This window comes from Euprymna scolopes, chromosome 19 (assembly GCF_053919585.1).
Source record: "Euprymna scolopes isolate OS-2025 chromosome 19, ASM5391958v1, whole genome shotgun sequence".
NCBI lineage: Eukaryota > Metazoa > Mollusca > Cephalopoda > Sepiida > Sepiolidae > Euprymna > Euprymna scolopes.
Genome location: NC_136500.1, coordinates 39,513,288 through 39,537,532, shown reverse-complemented (window position 1 = coordinate 39,537,532; position 24,245 = coordinate 39,513,288). Strand labels below are relative to the sequence as shown.

The window sequence follows — 24,245 nt, the reverse complement described above, 5'->3', positions numbered from 1 at the left end:
TTAAACATTCATTTTAATTAATTCCATATTAGATTTTTCGGTTTTCTTATGAGATAATTATCTTTAGTTAACTATTACATGTAATTATATTAATGCATATATTCTACATGATTTATACTTGCATAATATTTGCGTAAAAAGGTTATAGTAAACACAAACCTCTTTCTATATACATTTATGTATGCGTATATATATTTATTTAAAAAAGTTTGCCTACCAAACTCCTCTGTCAGTTTTTGGTTTACAGATATGAAACTTACTATATTGGATAGTCGAACCCATGTGAAACTTTATATTTGGGTTTAAACCAGGGAAAATCAGTAGAAAAGTGTGAAAATTAAAAGAATAAAATTTGCTAGGTGAAATTTGAACGACGGCATTACAAACATGCATGTGTAATGTAATAGCTATTGGTTCATGATTTAATTTTAATTGCACAAGTAATTTTTTGCAACCTTTTGTGTGGAAAAAAGCTGACGGAATTCCTTCATTAAAATTGAGATACTTTCAATTTATTTTTAATATTAAATAGATAATTTTCTTGAAAGTACATTTTGTGGGGCATAATATCGGCATAACCTCCTATTTTAAAATTCAGATATTTAATCCATAGTCATTAGGCACCAATTCAACAAGATTCTTTGAATTTCTATTTCCTTCTTATGATTCCTTAGGCTTAAATGTCAGACATTTTCTAGAATCAAAATTATGTAATGGATTTTGATCAAAATTAGAACAAGGATTTTAGGCATAAGGATTTGTAGCATTTATAGTTATACCAGCAGGCTGCCTGGTGTTGCCCAATCATAAAATGCAAATTACGTATTTATTATTGTAGAAACAATTCTCTAGCAATTATTATATCGAACCTAATATATAGTAGTGAGATCAAAACTAAAAAATATATATGCCTTGGGTGCTATCAGCTAAAATCGAAACCAAAACATACAACTCTCCACCCTCATTCTAAAGCCTCTGAGCCATGCCCATACACATATATCTCTATCTCTCTCTTCATTTTATATATATATATATATATATATATATATATATATATATATATATATATATATATATATATATATAAAAATTAACCTGTCATCTCTTTTGTAAAGCTGGAATTGCCTGATTATCAAATAATAAATTTTAGCCAGAACGGTCAGACAGACCAGAGTTTTATACATACATAAAATTTGAATCATTTATAAAGGATAGAAAAAGAATTATAATTATTTATTTTCAAAATAGAAACATCCAAAAGTAAGGGAAAAAATTGAGAAAAACAATGTGAACAACGAAAAAACAATAAAAATACATGTACAATCAATATTTAGTAAATGAGTCCTTGCTCTCAATGGCAGTTGCACATCTTCGACTACAAGAACGAATCAGTTCTTGACAATCCTCAATACTAATTTTAGACCATTCTTCTTGAAGCTTCACCAACAAATCCTCCGTGTTAGTGGGATTTCTTGCCATAACTTTCACTCCTAAGGTCTTCCAAAGATTTTCTATTGGATTTAAGTCAGGACTTTGCAGTGGCCAATCCAGAACTCCAAAATCTTGCTTGCTAAGGTAACTCATTACCATCTTTGCCTTGTGACATGGGGCATAAAGGTAGTCCTATCGAAACCTGAATTCTGTATGATTGGCACATGATCTTGAACAATGTTTTTATAGATTTGCGCGTTTACACAAGTTTGTAACCGGACAAGACATGTTGTACCTTGGCTAGAAAACATTCCAAATACTATGATGCTTCCGTCCCCAAACTTGACAGTTTTCTTAGTACATTTTGCACTTAATCTTTCACCAATATGTCTCTTTACATTGTTTTTTTCCATCATTTCCAAATAAATTAAACTTGCTTTTATCACTGAAAAATACTTTTGCCCAATTTTCATATGTCCAAATTACATACGTGTTTGAAAACTCTAATCTCTTCTTTTTATTCTTCAAACTAACAAGTGGCTTCTTCCCTGGGGTTCGATTAAATAGCCCTATTTCTTGCAGTCATCTTGAAACAGTCCGTCTTGACACATTAACAAAAAACTTCAACCAGAACTAGCGCCGATACTTAGAAAACTGTTTAAATGTTGTCTTAAGGAGAACTGCTTCCCATCACCCTGGAAAATCTCATCAGTATGCCCTGTATTTAAGAATTCAGGTGATCGCTCATCCCCCTCTCAGTACAGGCCATTAAGTCTCCTGTGTATCATGAGTAAGTTGCTGTAATCTGTGTTAAATAGAGAAGTAATCAACCATCTCAGCAAAAATAACCTTCTTAGTGGCAAACATTATGGTTTCCGTTCTGCAAGATCTACAACAGATGTGCTTACAGTTATATCTCATTGGATTAGCGAATTTCTCGATGGAGGCAACCTTTCTAGGGCAATTGCTCTTGACATATCTAAGGCCTTTGATAGGGTATGGCATGCAGGTTTACTTCACAAGATCTCTAGCTATGGTATAGCTGGAAATGTCCTCTCAATTATTAAATCATTTCTTTCTGACAAGTTCATAAGAGTAGTAGTTGAGGGGCAAAAATCAGCTCACAGTATTAATGCTGGAGTCCATCAAGAGTCCATCCTAGAACCAACTCTTTTCCTGATCTATATTAATGATCTTCCAAATCACATCCTTACATCATTTGTAGACATTTATGCTGATGACACTACTATCTATGGTAGCACATCTAAGTCAGTAAACGACCAAGTTCTCTCCGATTCTCTCTCCTCTGATCTTGAACACGTGGTACAATGGGGAAAGGAGTGGTTGGTTACTTTTAATGCGTCTAAAACCAAGCTTCTCTCTTTACATCATCAACGTTCTGATCTCCATCTGGCATCAGTTGAAATGAATGGCTCTCGTCTTGAGGATGCCTCAAGTTTTGACAAGCTTCTGGGCTTGACTTTTACTCCTGATCTTAAATGGAACAGGTACATCAAATCTGTTGCCAAGGCCGCTGGAAAAATGGTGGGATCGTTCTATCGATCCAGTAGATATCTCACTGCTGATGCAATTTTCTATCTATAAAAGAGCCAGGTATGTCCAAGGATGGAATACTGTTGCCACATCTGGGCAGGAGCTGCTAGAAAGGACTTGTCCTGTCTTGATAGAGTTCAAAATAGACTTCGTAGCCTTGTAGGAGATGTCCTTTTCTCTTCCCTGCAACCTCTATCTCACAGAAGGGATGTTGCAAGTTTGACTTTGCTGTATTGTTATTTTCATGGAAAGTGTTCGACTGAGCTTCAGTCTATGGTCGCCCCTCGCCAAACTTTCACAAGGCACACTCATCTAGCTGAAAACACTATCAATAATTCTCCCCACTCTTTATCTATGCCTAAACCTAAACGTAGATTCCATGAACAAAGCTTCTTTCTTAGAACTGCACGCCTGTGGAATTGTCTTCCGTTTTTCTGCTTTCCAGCTGACTACAATATGGTTGTCTTCAAGTCTAATGTAAACAAGTTTTTGATGAGCCGTCCCACTTGTTAACAAATTTACCGAATTTCCATTACTAATGATTACTATATTGTCCAATTTCTATAGTATACTCTTTAACCCTTATCCTCGAGTGGCCTCTTAGGCATCACCACTTATCAAGGCTATGTAAAAAAAAAAAAAAATGTACTATTCGTAACCCTTTTAATTTCTGTGCAAGACTTAAAATGGTTCTTTAATGATATACACTGCATTATTCAATCTTATCTTGCCGAAGTTTTGCGGGATCTGCCGGTTTTAAAAGCACTATTTTGTCAGTATCATTGTAGGATTTAACAACCCTGTCTACAACATTCTTGGAACGTTTCACTTTCTCTGAAATCCCTCTAAGGGTGTGCTTTTCCTTTTGTAGCCTCACAATAGCTTGTCTCACAGAGTAATCAAGTTTTTGGCATTTTGCTATGGTGCCAACTGATGCAACATTTACAAATGACTAAGTAAGACTTATTCTTTAGAGGAAACCAAAAAAATTTGAATATAGCATATTTTTTACATTGTTTTTCTCAATTTTGGATGTTCCTATTTTGAAAATAAATAATTGTTATAATTCTTTTTCTATCCTTTGCAAACGATTCAAATCTTAGTACGTTATTATGGATAATAATGACTACCAGTTGTCAAAATTTCAACTTTCCATGGTTGTTATTTCTAACAAATATTAGGTTTTAAAATTTTGTCCCTTAGTTTTGGACGCTAATAAATTCACCTGCCATTCTTATTTTAAAAGATGGAATCACTCAATTGTTAAAGACAAGATTCAAACAAGGATGGATGGTCTACAGAGTTTTATGATTCTTTAGATTTTAATTTAGAAAATTAATTTTAGCCCTTTCAGGGTGGGTATTCTAGTATTTATAAAAAATAAATAAAATGGCAGATCAGAATTACATTGTGATCAAATGTTGATTTTAGAGCTAAGAAAAACTTATCAAACACATTCATTATATAAAAATAAGCACGTTTTTCTCATGTATTTTTTGAGGGATCAAATATATAAAGTAAAATAATCTGAGCAATTCTTTCTGTGCAAATGAGTTTATTCAAAGCAAATTATATTCTGTTCATGTTTGCTCCAGTTTTTTGGATCTTTGAAAGCAGATAATATTTGTCAAAGAATGACAGTTTCTCAGAAGTTTATAAATAATTAAATGAACTTATACATTAACGACCTGAAAGTTTCATCTCTGTTGTATATATTGATGGTGCAAATCTCTAAGAAAGCAACCCCTCGTCATAGACGTGTGTTAGGAGCAGATGCGTCACTGAATTCTTTACAAAAGTGCCTAAAGAATGGTGATGATTATGTACAAAAAATAAATTTTGGAGTACAAAAGGTCACGCATTTTAATGGTACCACTCTCGTCTTTATAGCTCTTCAACTTTTTGAGTCAAAAACAAAATAGATTTTACTTTTGGAATGACACTTGCATAACAAAGCACACTCTGGACGCCCATGTATTCATCGTTGGCAAAAATGCATTGAAAATTGTGGTGACTATGTAGAAAAATAAATTCTCACAAAATGTCACTCGTTTTAATGGTAACTCTTAAACTTTTGGAGTTTAAATAAGGGCTTTACTTTTGAAACGACCCTTGTATACATATTTTTTTGCCAGAATAGGTAAAGATCACATGGAAAGTGACGTTATCTTGTGTTGCTCACCTGATGTCTGGGACACTCGTAACATTCTAAATACCAAAACCAGATGATGTAATTATTTCTTTGCTTTATGAACTCAATTTAGAGTCTTATCTTGCACTATTTTCTATTAGGATTATTGTCCTCATCGACATTGACGAAGATGTGTCGAGAAGACAAAAAAAAATAGATAGGACAGATATGACCCTTGGAAATAAAAGATCATGATTCAGTTGCTGCCTCCTCTAGTTTTGGTATTTAAGGAGCTACAAGTGTCTTGAATTTCAGAGTGGCCAGCAACAGGCAACACTTCACATCTGCTCTACACACAGTCCAATCCAAAGAGTTGGTATCAGTCATGCTGCATGCAGTCAAATCACTGCCTAGGAACTCAAACCAGGTCTTTCTTGGTCTACCATGCACCCAACTGCTTGGGGCATATCCAGGTGTGTTATGGAGTTAATTTAAAAGGTGGAATGCTGTACATGGCTCAACCACTTTAAACAGCAAGTGCGTAAGGCATCTGAAATCCAACCAATACCAAGCTTCTAATGGATGAAGGGATTCTTTCCCCTAGTTTGCTGGCACACATCCACTGCATTATAGTAAAGATTATTATGCAGAAACCATTGCTCCTACTTGATCACGTTTTTTTTTTTTTTTATCTTGCCCCTGCTGTTTAACAATCTATAAACAACTTACAACTATTACGTATAAACTAACCCCTCTTCAGGGTTGGAAAAAATACTGTGGAAACTAGCTGAAAAACAGGTTTAGGACGGTGAAACATGATGTCAAGCTGATATTTAAAAAAAAAAAAAAAACTATTGTGTATGCTATTTTGTTTTCTTGCGTTGTTGTCACCATAGTTACTAACACAGCAGGGATGTAGCCTGTATCTCATACAGTGTGCCATTCTGAACAGTAAGGGGAATGCTCCTGCTAGTCAGTTCACGGACTGTGCAATATTTCTTATTTCTGACATAAAAACTCAAATCCGATGGTTGTGAAATGTTTTGGCATTATAACAAATTCACTAAAGACCAATTACCATTTGGGTCCCTTTCCTTAAACAAATCTCAAAGAAACTTTCATGATGGCAAATTCTACGTTCTCTAGCCAACAAGTGGTTGGTCTTTGGCAGTAGAATTATAAATGGATAGTCAGCTCATGCGACCTTGATGTGAGCTGCTGTCGTTTGAGTTGTGGTGTACACTGGGGAGTAAATCTGTTCAACTTAACCAGGGTGATTGTGTCCGAAAGTACTTCTCAGTGTTGGTGTTTCAACCATATTTCAGTTGATGTGCTCTTCCGGCCTTCTTCAGATTTATGGTCCATTTATGTATGCTAATAAGTTTTATGGATATTTAACAAGTACAAATCATTCATATAAAAACAATATGTTACATATTTCAGAGAGATACCATGATTTCATTGCAGTGGATCTTTTAAGGGCATTTTAAAAATGATTTGTTTAGAATTTTTAAAAGACTTTTAAAAGGCAGATCGATTGGAATGAAACCATGGTACGTCTCTGAAATATGTAACATATAGTTTATATAACTTATATTTTAGCTTTCATATTTGTGATCGAGCACTTTATTGATTTCTTTTCAACACATCCTGACATAGTATGCATACCAATAGGAGGAGCTGATGCTGGTTGTTGTTGTTCAGCATCATTCAGTCATTCATTTTGTGTGAATCAGGTTAGGGTTAGAGTAAGATTATTGTTGGCATTTGTTTCCCCCGATATCTTTCGAGTTAGAATTCTTTCATGAAGGTTACCCACATCCCTAAGTGAAAGTGTATCTGTAGGTTGTCAATTTGTGTCATTAACCACTTAGCTACCATCATCTCCCAGCTGATACTGTTGTGACAAAAAGTTAAAATGGCTGGAGCAAGTTTGATGAACTTCTATAATTATTACCCAGCAGAGAATTAACATTGTTAACCAAGGGAAGACTATGAGACGTGTGTACAAAGTGTGATGATGTATGGATGTAAAACCTTAGTCAGTGAGGGTTGAGGATATGTATTGCATGGAAAGAAACAATATGAGAATGATATTATTGATTTTTTATGTGACTCTTGAAGACAGTCTTATGCGTGTAGGACAGGACACTTTGTTCGTTTGGTCACATTTAAACAATGGATACAAGTTTTGGGTTTAGTAGACGTAGAACAGTCGAGATAACAGGGTTAGTTGGTAGGGGAAGGCTAAGGGAAAACATAAGTGATAAGGATGGATTTGAGAGAAAATGGGAAAAATAAAGACCTGGCCAGAGATAAGTTAGTTTGGAAGTTAACTTTTAAAAGTTGCTAGGTCTTTATTTATTCCTCATTTTCTCAAGTTGTTCTTATCACTACATCCGGTTTTCCTTAGCCATCCCTTTCCAAGTGACCCAATTACCTACATCTACTAACCCAAGAACTGTCAACAATTCTTTCAACATAACCAACAAAATCTTCTGTTCTGCACACATTTCCTTATACTGTCCAAATTTAATCTTTCTCTGAAGTCATCAGATCTAAGCCTGCCTTCATAGCACATTCATCATACTCAATGGGACCGGGTTGGATTTGTAATATTCGCAAGGTTAATATTCATGAATCTCAAGACGTGAGATCTATATATGGTTCCCTTTTGGCAGTCTGTGATATATTTTGGGGTAGGGTATCGAGTTCGGAAGACAATAGCATCGTTGAGTAAGATTTTTGCGATTGTGAAGGTTTATTTCTTAAATTTAACCTCAAATCGTTATTTCCAGCAATAGTTCTCAACGAGGCATTCTCACGGGTAGGCCGGGCGGCTTTGTCTCCAGAAGACGATGGCAAGGTTGAAAGAGTTGTTACAGCTTTTAACTGATTCTTTGAAAATGATTGTTGATGATTGGAAGTTGTATCAATAGCAGGGGAAGGACGAGGGGATAGTCTTGGTGGATGAGAACTGGTACAAGTTGAAGACAATGTGGAGCAATGCTGATCATATTCAAATACATTTTGGTTCAAATGTTCCCTTTTGATTTGAGAAACGACTGGCGATTCTAAAGTTTGGCTGCATTCTTGGAATGTTTTTGGAATTTTACTTACTTTAGCTACAGAAATAGATCTGGGAGAGTAGACTGGCTCGTTAACAGATACGGCCACATTAGTGGTAATTTCCGAATGTGTTGGGAAAGCTGGACCCATTGAACTATAATCCTGGATGGAATCTTGAGACTCTATCTTGACGGCAAAAGGGTTAGGGAGAATAAAGTTTTGACCTTTTGAACTCTGTACCAATGAACTGTTCTTGACCCCTGGACTAGAACTCTGTTTATGGTTTAATGAGATTTGTGATGAGGAGGTGTCTGATTGAGTAGCAAGGTGTGACAGTGATGTTCCTGGCTGGATGATATTTTCTGCATCTTGTGTCTGTGAGTAAAGGTGCGTATTGCAGAGTAGACAGAGTTCCTCAATCCCAAGTTGGTATGAGATTTGCTGCAACTGAGTGAGTGTAAGAGGATCAAGATCCAATACGCCATTATACATATACTCAGCAAATGCTCTCATTGCATTCTCACTTATATTGGCCGGAAAGTTCACACGCAGAAAACAATCGTCTCGTACCTCAGAATTCGATAATAATGTTGGAGAAGTGGCCAATAAGACAACTTTATGAACCTAAAAGAAAAAAAAAGAAAAGAAAATTAATGAAATATTTTTTAACTGAAGAAAAAAATGAAAAGAAAACCAAATGAAAATAAAGAAACTAAGGTGTTCAGTGCAACCTTGAGATGCTGGCTTCATTACGAGGCTCAACAGTCTAATCACAACAATGGGAGGTAATGGTGGCTCAGTGGTTAATGACACAGATTGATAACCTAGGTATGACAAGTTAAAATCCAGTTCATTCCACAGAAACACTTTCACTTAGAGATGTTGGCAATCTTCACATGGTGGCTCCTGTGACACAATGGGTTTGAAATCCTTTCGAGGAAGCCCCAGATCCCCAATTTGGAGGTCCTTTTCTTAGATGTGTACTGTTCTTGCGGGAAGGCATGCACAATCTGCTCAGGCAATCTCAAATCTGACATGAGTCAGATCGGGCTTGATTGACAAATATTTTATGTGAATGAGTACAAGAAGATGATGAATGTCGTGCTTGATTTTTTTTTTCTACATAGGAGTAACCACTTCTCAAGGACTGGAGGCCACTCGAGGATAAGGGTTAAAGAGTGGACAGTGGTCAATGGGACAATATCGGAGAAATCGTTAGTTGTGGAAATTTGGTAAATTGGATTACTTAAGGGGACGGCTCACCAAGAACTTGTTTGCTGACAATCAAATTTAAAACAATGTTCATGTTTTGTTCTCTCTTTCTTTCTCTATCTTTCTTTCTCTTTCTTCATTGAAAGAGAGGAGAATCAAATTGTAGTGAAAAAAACAGTTGAAGCTAAGATACCAAGCAGGTAAGATGCGTGCCTCAGCACTCATAGCAGTTTTTTTTTATCTGGTTGCAGGTGAAAACAGACATGGGTCAACAATCATCAAATTTAAATACGTTCTGCCAGTGTTAAATGTAAATAAAAGAATTATATTTTTATAAAAAATGCCTCTGTTCGTTATTTATAAAGATGTTCTATCTGCAACAACAGTATTCTTTTTAGCAGAGGTCTTTTATGTCTGCCTGTAACAACACAATGAAGACTCAGCAACCAGACCCATGCCAGCCAGTTATAGCTGACACCATATCGACCATATATGTAAGGGAAGTGTCTATTGTTTGATCGTGTCTAACACCCGGGGAACTGGTTGCCATGCCAGGACATAACAATAGTTCAAGAAATGTTCACATGACAAAAGGAGAGTAAATCTTTCTTGCAAACATAAGTATCTGATATCCTACTAGAAAGATATCAGAGAAATGAATGCCAACATCATCATGAATGATGCTAATCAACAACAATCTATAATATATAAAAATGTAATTCGTTATAAGCGAATAAAACCATATTTCTATGTTACCAATTTAATTGAAATTTTCAGAATATTTATATGTAAAGTCAAGGAATGTTTGCATGTTATTAAAATAAATTAACATCGCAAATTATAAAAATATATTAAATAAAATAAAAATATTTTTTGTAAATGCAGAACTATGTTCCATTTTATTTCCGGTTTGCAGTAAATTTACAACGATTTGACGATTTCAAATTTCGAATTAGAAATGTAATTCTGGGTTCGTTCGTTATCAGTAAAACCATATTTGTACATTACCAATTTATTTGAAAGCTTCAGACAGTCTATATGTTATTAAAATAAATTAACATCCCAAATTATAAAAATATATAAAATAAAATAAAAATATTTTTCTTAAATGCGAACCTGTGGTCAAATTTTATTTCCGGTAGAATGCACATTGGAATGATTTCACTACGATTTGACGATTTCGCATGACAACATTTTCAGTGTTACATCGCTAAGTATAATAAGCATCTCTTATTTTTACATTTTTTATTTCATTTGTTTATTTCATCCATCAAAAAATAATTTTTATTTGTTTGTTTTTTTTTTTACGGCATCTCGCATTCCAAAATTCCATTTTTTTTTTTAAATTTAAATTTAAAGCGTTTAGATTAAATCCAAGCCTACCTAAAATAAATTTGTTTAATTCTTATAAATATTAATAAATAAAAAATAGTATCCATTTGCTTTGATCGATTTAATTTGCTGTACGTTTTTTCATATATAACTTCATATTTGAACTTATCTCGAATTACAGGATTTAACCACTTTCGGGCAATTTGTGCTAATTCATTTGCTGTTTCTTTTTTTTCTTTTTTTTTTTTTTAAATGCAGTCAATCTTATTTCTACATTTTTTTTTTTACGGCATATCGCATTCCAAAATTCCATTTTTTTTTAAATTTAAATTACAAGTGTTTTGGTTAAAGCCAAGCCTACCTAAAATATATTTAATTCTTAAAAATCGTTTCGATCGAATTCATTTGCTGTAAAAACTTACTGCAATTTTCTCTTCCTCACGTGTTTCTTTCCGTTTATTTTTTTTTTTTTAATTTTTATTCTGATATTCAACAAATTCCTTGGTAAGTTTCTTTTTTTTCCATAAGAATTCATTTGCTGTTTTTTTTTTTTTTCAATCTTATTTCTACATTTTTTTTTTACGGCATCTCGCATTCCAAAATTCCATTTTTTTATTTAAATTCCAAGATTACATTTTTTTTTAAATTTAAATTCCAAGTGTTTTGATTAAAACAAGCCTACCTAAAATAAATTTGTTTAATTCTTAAAAATATTAATAGCATCCATTTGCTTCGATCGATTTCATTTGCTGTAAAAACTTACCGCATTTTTTGCCCCCCCCCTCCCATTTTATTTCTTCCCCACGTGTTACAGGTGATTCTTGGTAAGTTTCTTTCGGTAACTCTTTCTAAATAACTTCATATTTGAAGTTATCTCGAATTACAGGAATTAAAAATTATTTTGTTTTTCTTACTAATTCATTTGCTGTTTCTTGTTTTTTTTTTTCTGGCAGTCAATTTTATTTCTACATTTTTTTCCCCCCATAAATTTTTTTTCAACTTTCACGTGCATTTAGAAATTGTACGATTATACTTTAACAATTCAAATAGTTTTTATACATAAATCCTTCTTTCAACGTTGTCCAACAATATTTATTCCTTACCGTTTTCCGGTGTTTTGTGGGGGCATTACTATATTGCTATTGCAATTATTTCCATTTTTTGCTTCCTGCTTTTTCTACAGATTTTTTAAATGATTTATTATTTATTCTTAAAATCTTATAACATTACAATAAACATTACATCTTCTTACAAATGATTTTTGCTTTTTGAGTTATAGAAATTAATACCATTTTCTTACTCACGTGCATATAGCGTACGAGCCATCTGTTTACTAAAAAACACTTGGCCTTACATAACGATACAGCTGTTGACTGGCCAAACAATTGATTATATTGCGATATCTATCAAGCATATGTTTTTCTTCAGTCTCCTCTTTTTTCAGATTGCTTAATTAAAAATTTGCAGAAACAAGGAATCAAACCTACTTGGACGCAAACAAAATTACAGAATTACCATAAAAAAAATTGGCATTACTTGGCCATACAGGCAAATAAATTGAGAAATCACTCAAGCAAATATTGTTTTAGACTTCTCTTTCTTCAGATTCCTCAATTACAAACAGGCATTAAAACATAAAACAATTTTAAAACTAAATTCATTTCTCCAAATCTATTTGGACAAAAAGAAAACTACAGAACCACATAGAAAGCTAAATTGGCCTTAATTGACCATACAGCTCAATTACCAATAAGCAAAAAAAAAAAAAGAAGAAAAATATAACAAATAAAAAAAAATTGCTCCAAATCTATTTTGAAGCAAAGAAAAGATTTTCAGATTCCTCAATTGAAAATAAGCAAAAGCAAAAAAAAAAAAAAATATTTCTACAAATCTATTTGTAAGCAAGGAAAATTGCTGGACCATATGCAAAAAAAAGGTCTTAATTGACCATACATATCTCGACAGATAAATAAATTGAGAAATCAATCAAGCCAATATTTTTTTTTCAGACTTCCCTTTTTTTCAGATTCTTCAATTCAACACTTTTTTAAAAAAAATATATTCCTCCAAATCTATTTGGCCGCAAATAAAAAAATTGGCCTTATTTAGCCATACATTTGTCGACAGGCCAATACATTGCGAAATAAATCAAACATCTTTTTCAGATTGCTCTTTTTTCAGATTCCTAAATTAACAATAAGTAAACAGAAAATTTCGGAAAAAATTATTTCCAAATCTATTTGGATACAAGAAGTAAAATAATTGGCCTTATTTGACGTTACAGCTCAATTAAAAATAAGCACAAAAAGGAAAATTTTAAAAATATATTTCTACACATTGTGCTTATTTGAACATAAGTTCTCAATAGGATAATTATTTGAGAAAACAATCGAGCAAATATTTTTTCATACTTCTCTTTTTTCAGATTCCTCTAATCAAACTAAGCAAAAAATTACAAAAAATCATTTCTACAAATCTATTTTAACGCAAAGATAACTACAGGGCTACAAACAAAAAAAAAAGAAATTGCTCTTAATTGACCGTACAGCTCAATTAACAATAAGCAAAAGAAATAAGAAAAATATAACAAATTAAAAAAAAAAATTGCTCCAAATCTATTTGGAAGCAAAGAAAGGATTTTCAGATTCCTCAATTGAAAATAAGCAAAAAACAAAGAAAATATTTCTACAAATCTATTTGTAAGCAAGGAAAATTACTGAACAAAAAAAAAGAAAAATATAACAAATTAAAAAAAAATTTTTTTTGCTATATTCATTCAATTTAATCATTTCACCAAACGGAACCACAGCAACGCGTGGCCGGGTACAGCTAGTGATCTATATTTTATTTCTCTTTGTCTGTCCATCTGTTCCACCTTTTCTCAGAAACTTCTGGTTCAATCTGAGTGAAATTTTGCAAGGGCTTTTGTTATAATAAGGTGCAGCAAATTAAGTATTATGGTATTCGTTTAATGTACACTTAGGGATTAGTTTTTCTATGAAACTAGTGGATCAGTCTAGCTGATAGTTTGTAAGGACCTTTGTTCTGAGAAGGTGCAGCAAACTAAGTATTATGGTATCTGTTCAATTCATAATTAGGGATGATAAAAATTTGTAAAGATTAATATTTAATTAAAAAATAAGCACAAATTTAACCATATTCAAGTATCAATTTGGCATAAAACACTCATTCTAAGTCAACAGGCTATAACATTTCTGGTCCTTAATGGACTAAAAAGTCTAATAATAATTGTAGAAACACTAAGAACATTTTTGTATTACCTGGAAAAAAGATTTTTTACTATGCAGGGAGGGGTTTGCCACTTAAAGCCACTTAATGAGTTTAATGAGAGGAGACTGATTGCCAATGAAAAGATGAGGAACACTATGGGAGTATCAATATTGATCAATGGTATGAACCATGTCTTATTATCTTATTACTTTTAGAGCAATCCATGACAAGAATTTCTATATACTGGCTTTGAAGGCAACAAAGTTGTAATCGGCAGGGAAGCAGTCCAGCAAAAATTGGAATCAAAGAAAAGATTGTGACCATACAACATACAGTAATGACAAAAATAGCCAAAAGCTTAAGGAAAATCTTGGAATGTGGAAACCAACGCAAATAACCAACCAGTCACAGGTAAGTTAAAATAGTAATAGAACAAGAAAAGATATAGAAAGAACCTCACATGAGCCAAGGAAACTGCCACAAATTTAATGATCTTCCGGCCGTCTCTTACAAAAAACACAGACACATACAGCTGATTGTGAAAGGTCAAGAAAAACTAAAAAACCAAGGACAAAGAACACCAACCAATCTTCCACTTGATACAAAAAGTATTGAATCTTTTGGGAGGTTTATTAATACTCAAATTCCAGAGAAATCAATGGTATACGGCTGTTGTGAAGACACAAAATGTTTTACAACAGTTCTCGAAAGAGGTGGAGAGTGCTAGAAATTTGAAGAGACATACCGACACTCAGATTCCAGGGAACACTATTGGTTATCATTAATAGGCAATCACAAATACATACATTACGTGTGTGAAAACTAATGAGCAAATAATCCACTTGCAGATTTCCATTCAAACATGTTTTCAAGCGAAATCATTAGCCGATCACATTTTCTGTCATGATGGTATTAATATTACAAGTGCAGGGTGGAACGATAAAGTTGTCGCCCTAAAGAAAATAACACTACAGCTTTATTTTAAAACGTTTATTGAAAAAGTCAATTCAGGTAATATGATTATGTAGTAGAGCTGACATCTATTCAATGTAGCCACCTTCAGCCTCAATAACCGCCTCGATACAGGTTCGAAACTGTAGAGTTGTTTTCTTTAGAGCAACAATCGTTCCACCCTGTAAACTGAATCCCTCTGAATTCTGTATTCATAGCTTTTCATCTTGATACGAGAAGACCATTACACTGTTGATCCCGACTGGATTAATTCTTATCTGGAAAAGCTTCTTCGTCTGGATTTATGGTGCCATTTTGTTTTGCTTGGGAAAACAACATTCTTTCTATTAAAAGAATTGCTCTATGCTCAAGAAATAACATTAGTTACCTTAATAATGGTGGTGCCATTTCCAATTGATGCATCACACATTTTTTGCTGTTTCCACATCGACGCTAAGCTCAACATCATCCTATTTTGATATTCAGGGATGACAAGGAATCGTTTCGAAGAAGGCTCATATGCATCCATTATAATGGAATCGGCTTCTTGTTGTGTAACATCGGACAACTGGCTTTCATTTATCATCATTGGTACATTGGAATCTGACCTGTAAATTAAGACAAAACTGAACTGAAAGATAATTCTGATAATTATTGTAATTTCATTTTTTGAGATGAAAATTTGGATCATTTACTTCTCACAATGTTTCAGCCAATGTAACCTTCAACCTTCTTCAGGTCTATTTTGTTGAACTTGGAAAACTTTCTATTAGACTTGGAAATCTGCACAGCATTTTGAATGGGACCCTTTATTTAGTACATTTAAAATTCTCGAGTATTAAAAGAAAGAATGAATAAATAAATAAATAAAATAAAATACACTATAGAAAAAAGAAAGATGCAGAAATGAAATCAAATTTATGCACTGTGTATAATTTTCGGCTTTTTAGTGTGATTTAATTGTTCTGGTCTTTGAAAAAGGGACAATTTTTTGTTTTGTGTCAATGGACTTTTGAAATGTATAATGTAACAAAGTTTTATTATTTTTTTTTTTGTGTTTTGTTGCAAAATGTTTAAATGTATTAAGGTATTTTCTTTTGAAAATGTGTTTTAAACAATATTGTAAATTCATACTTAATGTAAATGTTATTGATTTTCACAGCAAGAATTCAAAGTTATCAGTAAATATACATTAGATTTAAACAGTCTAGGAGAAAATAAAACTAGTTAAGACGTATGGTTGGCTTACAGATTCAGTTAGAATTTTAGAAGGGGGACAAGAATTAAAATTACGTAAACGGGTATTTAGAGAGTTTTTAGATGTGATAAGCCGTAAGAAAGATGTTTTTTTTTAGCATTTGGTTTTTGTTTTGTTTTTTTAGAGATCCTATAATTTTTTTCCAAGAAAAGTGACTTGGTAGGGATTGATAAGCAAGCACAAGAAGTGCCCCTATTCGAAAAATTTGGGAGCCTGGTTAATTAAGTGCTTAAAATAAGCTGGTTGCATGTGACGACTCCAAGCAAGTGATAAGACTTGGTTTAATTAATAAACAAGCGTTGGAAAGAATACGAAAGTTCTTAAGGGGACCAGTAAACCGATGATAGGTAATCCCGAGGCAATCACATATAGCTTAATGAAGTAAGAGACAGGCAAAAATATGCCGTAGATTACGTAAGAAAGATACAACCTTGTATTTGTTTTTTAGAGACGCATGAATGTGGGATATATCTGCTGGATCTGGGATAGGGGAAGTTTCAAGAATCCAAGCAAGGAAATCCGAGTGAATCCGTATGAGAGAAAAAAAGGTATATCTTGATAGTTAAAGCCAACCAAGGAGATTGGTTATGAGCTTTGGTATGTCCCGTATAAGGTAGTTATAGAATAAAAAAACAAAGCCATACTTGATAAGACTAACCATGCAGAAAGAGTTGATTAGGACACTTTTGGGACGAAGGAAGTCGTCCATTTCGAGGGAGGTGGAAACCTCTAGTCTGCGACATATGGGTGGCTAGAAAGTAGCTGATGTGAATCATAGGTAAAGACCCTACACCCAAAAAAGTAAATGCCAAGAAGATCAGAAAGGTTCTGATCTTATAAAAATATAATAATTGTGAAGTCGGCCGCGGAGGGCTGACTGAAAGAGATTTTTTTTTTTAGCCTGATCTTTCCTAGATGTGTGGTTGTGTAAATGTAGAAAAAAAAAAAATGTACTAAATTTAAAAATGCATACATTTTTTTTTGTGAAATATGGAAGGGAGGGATGTTACATGATAAGGGTTGTTCCCTTTTCATGTAAGTATAAAAATAGAGAGATTTAGTTAAAATGAAAATGAAATAGCAATAGACGAAATTCGAACCTCGTAATTTAGGTTTAGAAATAGATTACGTGTGAGAATTAGAAAATGGAATGTAAAACAGCTTAGAGATAAAATAGTTTCAAGAAAAGAATGTGCACTGTCAATTTTGTTATGAAAATTCAATTGAAAGAATGCAGCTACAAGATAATTTAATAAACATGTTTTTAACATATTGGAAATATAGGTTACTGAGTATAGGTTAAAATTCCTTTTGTAAAAAAAGGAAAAGTTTTGGACACGTATGTCCAGAACACATGTGTATGACGTCATGGAAAATAGAAAGTTCTAGAGATAGATAGAAAAACTTGAGAGTTAAGCAGACAGAAGCAGGGGGAGAGACGAAGAGGGAGTTTGAGAACGACAGACGATAGTCTGCAGTTTGGAATTCGAACGTTTAGAGGTGAGACGGTCACTTTGAAACTTAATATGTGAAGCTTTGAATTCTTGATGAGAAAACCACGGCCGGTCATGAGAAGAAATAAACCCATCATGTGTTTTTATAACGTCGTCTTTGTGTTATGATTCTACCAAAAGGTAAAGTGAACTGTTATTATATGTCTATATGTCTGTGTTATAAAATGTCTTGACATACACATCTCATATCTACACTGAGACTGTCTGAACAGTGAACACTATCTCCTCACTCAAAGAGCTTCCATATTCTACACTTCTAAGTATGAACATTTTTTTTTTTATATATATAAAAATCGTTATAACACGAACAACATCCCTCTCACAACATCCCTCTTAATAAAAGACTCTCTAAGCATTACTTATAATAAGACTATCGCTTTTAATAACAACAAGAAAATAATAATCATAATAATAATAATGAAACCCCTATATGTAACAGATCTACGTATGTATTGAGCATTGTTGAAGTAAATACTTAAAGTTTACTTTCATATATTAATTTATGTGATTAAATGAAGTAATCATATATATATATATATATATATACACACACATCATCTGGCATTGCCCAGTTGCAAGATCCAGTTAAATATATTTTAATTCATGCAGATTATATTTACTACTATTCAGTAGATATAAAACCTTTACAAACTAACCCAGTAACATTAACTACTCATGCGGGGGTCGCAGAAATACCTGGATTAAGACTCAGGCACGGGACAAACCCTATCGATGCTGATGGACCCGTAGATATTCCCAGATCATTCGTCTAAGAGAAAGAAAACTCTGAGGCTAAATCTAAGAGGAGGGAGGCCTCTCCAGTCTTGGATGACAACCTTCCTAGAGCTGGTGACTCAAACAAATTACTGGTTTACAAACCTAAATTGCCTGGCTTCCATACTCCTTTGCCTATTAGCCAGGTGCAGAGGTACTATCACAGGGATTTGACAGAAACACTCGGTGGTCGATCTTGTTTCCTGACTAAGGTAATGAACGCCGTCTTCCCCACTCCAGACACATCCCATCCTTCTAAACTGGGCGCCATATATGCCAGTGCAATTAGATTGGGTTGACTTTCGTCTGATGGGTTGAGGGTACCGGTTTGACAGTTCCTGGCTGCTGTTTCCGACTGGTAGTACAGAAGCCCTAACTCTTTGGTAGCGCTTAGAGTGGCTACTCCATCAACAGTTGTATGATATCGTGATGTTTGTAGTGCCATGTCGTGCATGAAAAGAGACTCTGCACTCATCCATAGTGGGCTTTCCTGAGGCCACAATCCTAGTAAATGAAAGGTCAGTTGATGGTCTAGTTGTGTTGCATGTCTAGTATTCTGCATAACCACTTGCTTAGCATCCCTTACCTAAACTGAAACTTTTAAAACAATGATGACAGTACAATAAAAAAATTATGCTTAAACCAGGCTTAAAATCAAACAAAACCAACTTGCCTCCTCCCTTGAGGCTTGCATTTACGAACATCTGTGGGCTTAGAACTAATTTAGATGATGTAGAAGCATTTCATTACTTACGGTTTCTAACCAGTTATGGCTGACAGATACTAAGAAATTATTTAAGGTTTCTAACCAGTTATGGCTGACAGATACTAAGAAATTACTTCATGGGGGTAGCATGCGTTCGTTTTGTCAGTCATAGCTGGATAGAAGTCCTAAGTAATTCACAATTGTATTTTTTGGTTGCCCATACTAATTGAACCTTCAACCTTCAGGAGAACAAGCTGCACGTGCGCGGTCCCTCTCTGGTGCTGCATGTGGGATGACGCCACAAAAAATAGTGAAAAAATGATGAATGCGAGAAGTGTGTAGGGCCAAAGTTGAGTTAGTGGTAAGGCAAGTGTATATGTTCAGTTTCTTTCAATTTCTCTACCAAAGCATTCAGCCAACTTTTGGTCTAAACATTATATAGAAAGGCATTACCGTACATATGCACACTTTTTAATATATACATATACACATAAAGTTATGAACAGTACATAGGGCCCGAGCTAAGCTGGGCTGAACTGCTAGTATATAAATAGATAGATGATAAAAAAAGAGAGAGTGATGAGGAAATACCCAGCACAATTATGTCTGTATTTCATTTGCATACTTTCTTCATAAATTTTGGTATGAAAATTGTTTAGGAGGAGAGGGTAATTGTTTTACCTTCCTAATAAATTATAGCAAAGAACAAGGCACGAAAGAAACACAAACTTCTTTTTTGAACAATAGCAATGAAGAGTATTTTATTTGTAGCAGGAACTAGCAGGTCAGGCTGCTAAAAGGGAAGAAGGCAAAGAAAGTTGTTTTAAGGTCGTCGTCGGTCAGTCAGTATTATGTCGTCCCCGGTTGGATAACAGTTATCTAAAATCGAGACCGTCAATGCTATAGCGAGATGCCCGGTGGACAGGATACGAAAGAGGATAGATGCTGTTAGGCTGGTGGTCCCGATCTGACTGCTGACATTCCCTTAAGACTTTTAGGGAGCAGAGGAATCAATGCGCCCTGTTAGCTGATTGGTCAGCCTGTGGCCAGAGAACAGAGAGGGGCATTGATTCACCAGAGAAAATAGTTCTCTGTGACTGCCACAACCACTATATAGACATACATATAAAGATTTTGAGAAATATGTAAAGAAGAGCCCCAAATAGGGTTATTTTTTAGCTTTAAAAGTTCCCAAGGGATGCAAAGCAAAATTTTTCCAGGGTCAGCAATATTGAATTTATATGGAAAACAATTGCCTTCACATTTTCGCCAAGTTTCAGAAAAATCTAATGGATAGGGTGAAAGTTATGGGATAAAAAGTGTCATTTTTTGCAATTTTGGGGCATTTATGACTCTTTTTGAGCTTCTGGGAACACCGAATCCAAGTGAAAATGGACAAACGGTGCAGTTTCATGCCTTCAGACATGTATATTTGAATTCAGCACCATGGAAAACTACTATATAGACAAACATATCAAGTTTTTGAGTAATATGAAAAAAGAACTAAAAAAAGGTAAGTTTTTTAGCCCTAAAATCCCAGACGGATGTGAACCAGAATTTTGCTAGGGTCATCCATACTGAATTAATATTAAGAACAATGGCCTCCACATTTTGGCCAAGTTTCAGGAAAATCTAATTGATGGATCAAATGCTATGGGGCAAAAAGTGTTATTTTGGGGCATTTTTGACCTCTTGAGCCACTGGATATACCAAATCCCAGTGTAAATGGAAAATGGATCAGTTTCAGGCCTTAACACATGTATATTTAAGTTGACCGCCATGAAAAACCACTATATAGTCAGACATATCAAGATTTTGTTGAGAAATATGAAAAAAGAGCCACAAAAAGGGACGTTTTTAGCATTGAAAGTCCTTGGGAACACGAACCAGAATTTTGCCAGGGTAACCCATACTGGGCTCCACATTTTGACCAAGTTCCAGAAAAATCTAGTGGATGGATAAAAAGTTATGGGGCAAAACGTGTCATTTTTGGCCATTTTGAGGCATTTTTTACTGTGCACATCTATTTAATGAAATACAATTTGTGGCAAAATTTTTGGAAACACTCTTGGACGGTTATCTGAAAACATAGGTCCCTCTCCGATAAATCGAGGGACCAATATCACTTTCACAATTTATTTTATCCAACTACTCTAACCACTACACCACAGGTCCTTGCAGACAGTTCTTGTATGAATTTTGGGAGCCTAAAACCTATTTTATTTTTAGTTGTAAATATTGACTGAAACGTTATAAAAATGACACTCAAGATGAAAACAGTAGTCCGAAGAATCCAAATATTCCGAGTATGGACTAGTGTTTTAATTTTTATTTTGAATTAACAATGATGAAAAATTAGTTCTTAATAAAATTTATTTTTTATATGTTATATCAAATATTATAAAAGTGAAATTGTTTGTCTGTGTGTGTGTGTACATTTCCCTACCAAACTACTCTGTCAATTTTTAGTCTACAGACTTGAGATTTAACATAAGGAATATTAAGATTTTTTAAAATCTTTTTAATCGGTTTTCGGCCAGAAATTTGGCTGTCAAAGGGTCAAAGTTCAATGATTTGACTTTTGAAAACTCTACCAAACTCCTCCGCCATTTTTGGGTCAAAACACTTGAAATTTTAGATGTAGGTTACCTAGACATGAGTCAAACTTTTAAATATATACATTCTGCCTTGACAGAGTTAAAAATAGACTTTGTAGCTTAGTAGAGGATGCCCTTTTCTCTTCCCTGCAATCTCTTTCCCAGAGAAGAAATGTTGCAAATATATAACTTCAAGAAAGTTAATTTGGATTTTACCGTCACTGGATTATTTATCTTCCACCAGACTATCCATTCACGTGTAATCACCTTTTTCTTCACCATATTCCCTCTGCTTCACTTTTTGTTATCAAGTAAGATCTTTGACTTACTTGTTGTTTCATCAAATACTTTTGCATGCAAAATCCGATCCCGCATTTTGCTAATTCCTACCCTCTGATGAGAAGGAAAGTATTTCTTCGAAACTCCGCGGATTAAGGACTATCCACTTATCTAGTGTTTCCTTTTCAGATGATTAAATATGTTTGTAACTCTTTTTCAAAGTGTTTTTTAACAAGCATGTTTTATTAACTGTTTGCTTGTATATATATATATATATATATATATATATATATATATATATATATATATAATAGAATACCCATCCCAGGATAAATAAAACAAATTCCTCAAATACAACAAATTTGCACCACTTTTATGTTTATTATTAAGATTAAAATCAAGATATGATACTAAACCTTATATCTAGAATCCTTCTAATTTTGATCCAAATTTAAGACATGATCTACATGAAAGAAAATGTTTCAAAATTGAAGACATTTTAAGAAGAAATAGAAATTTAGGAAACCTTGCTCAATTGATGTCTAATGATTATGAACCAAATTTAATAGAAATCTGAAATATTTGAATTTCAAAAATGGAAGATTGTGCTTATATTGTGCTCCCTAAAATCTCTTCAAAATATTCCAAAGAAACTTACATTTAGAAAATATTAATTAAATGGCGTCTAATATTTATTGTTAAAAATGAGAATATTGATTAAAATAAATAAATAAATATATACTTACTGATCATCTTGGAATTCTTCTTTTATTGTATTTATAGTTTCAATTTGACTTGATTCAAAATCAATTTCTTCTGGCAGTTCAGTTTCCATGTTCGGCAATACTTCTCTTGGCTTCAAGGTCGTCTCCATAACTGGTTGTGGCTGTGAAGTCTTACTTATTTGTTTACCAGTTGATAACTATGCAATAAAAACAAACAATAAATAAAATAAATAAACTGGATAAATTTCTACCAATATTCACAAAAAATTTATTTACCTAAAGCAGTGCCAATTAACATAGTGGCAGATGTAGCAGCTGCTACAGGCCTTGCGCTTCACAAACGTCCCACGCTTGGTTAAGCAAATTTTAATTTTTTTTTATTTTTTGTCGATTCTCTTCTCTATATTAATAAAATAATAACGATTTTTCCTCTGTTATTTCAGATATTATAAGTATAATAAGTAGTTTGGACGATCAATTAGAATTGGAAAAAATCAGAATATTTTGGGGTATCAGAATTGGAAAAATTTTAGCCTAATTTTTGATTAAAAAACGATTCTTTTAATATTTTTTCAAACCGTATTTGCCATTGCTGATCCTAGTGATATTTATTGTTTTTTTTAATATCAGAACAACTAACATCTATGGATCATAATAAAATCAGAATACAATTTAGGTTTATTTTACTTGCGTAAAAAAAACACAAAAAAAAAAAACGCCAGCAGTCTCTGGCAAAGTGATTGGGACCTCTACACTTGTGGCACCACACTGCAACTGCATTCTGCTGGTCAGAGGTTGAAGGCTGGTCCACAGACATATGACAAAGAATTCTGCATCTCCCGACTACTGCAGCAACAGGTTCTTCCACATCTGCCTCCTCCGTCATGAGAACCTGGGTCCTCGCAAGAATCTGCTCCAGGGTCATCCGTTCCATTCTGGAGGACCCCCGCAACTGTTGCCTTATGAAACCGGGGAATCCTGACACGAAAGCGCAACTGAGCAATCGATAATTATTTATTAACCGTGCAAGATCCTGCAGGTCACCCATGTATTCAACAGTTTCCCCTGAGTGCAAATGATGGGAGACAAATTTGTCCAGCATGAAAGCCATGAGGAAGGTTTGTTTTACTTGCTTCAAAACCGGCCTCTGGTCATGGGTTCATCTCCGATATATGGACAGCACGCCACCTCTCAGCCAGAGTGATAGAACACACTCAATGTTGTCAACCCACACATTTCGCACACCAGCTGCAGTTGTTTCAACCATACGGATTGTGTGTGATTGGGTGAGACGCCACAAAATTCAGGAATCAGACAAATATCAAATGCTTTGCCTACCATCTGTAAGCTGAAATAGCTTGAAAACTGCTAGGGCATTTTGCCTTACACTGCGGAAATTTCTTTTGAAAAAAAACTTTTCTCTTCTATTACCGGTTTTCTATCTTGAGCAAAAGCACAGCCCTCTATCCATCCGAGTTTGA

The 24,245-nt window shown here is 33.9% G+C and overlaps 1 protein-coding gene across 2 annotated transcripts in view; it reads right to left on the bottom strand.

Moving 5' to 3' along the window:
* Window positions 1–1,218: 1,218 nt before the first annotated feature.
* The window catches only part of LOC145303541 (uncharacterized), a 44,810-nt gene continuing 21,783 nt past the window's right edge, over window positions 1,219–24,245 (bottom strand). For both annotated transcript variants that reach the window (XM_080145008.1, XM_080145009.1), the window contains exons 2-4: window positions 22,786–22,961; window positions 15,300–15,519; window positions 1,219–8,809 (exon numbers count right to left, since the gene is read on the bottom strand). In XM_080145008.1, coding sequence (XP_080001134.1) covers window positions 7,760–8,809; window positions 15,300–15,519; window positions 22,786–22,961 — 1,446 coding nt within the window. In that variant the 3' untranslated portion in view covers window positions 1,219–7,759. The remainder of the gene's footprint in view (window positions 8,810–15,299; window positions 15,520–22,785; window positions 22,962–24,245) is intronic.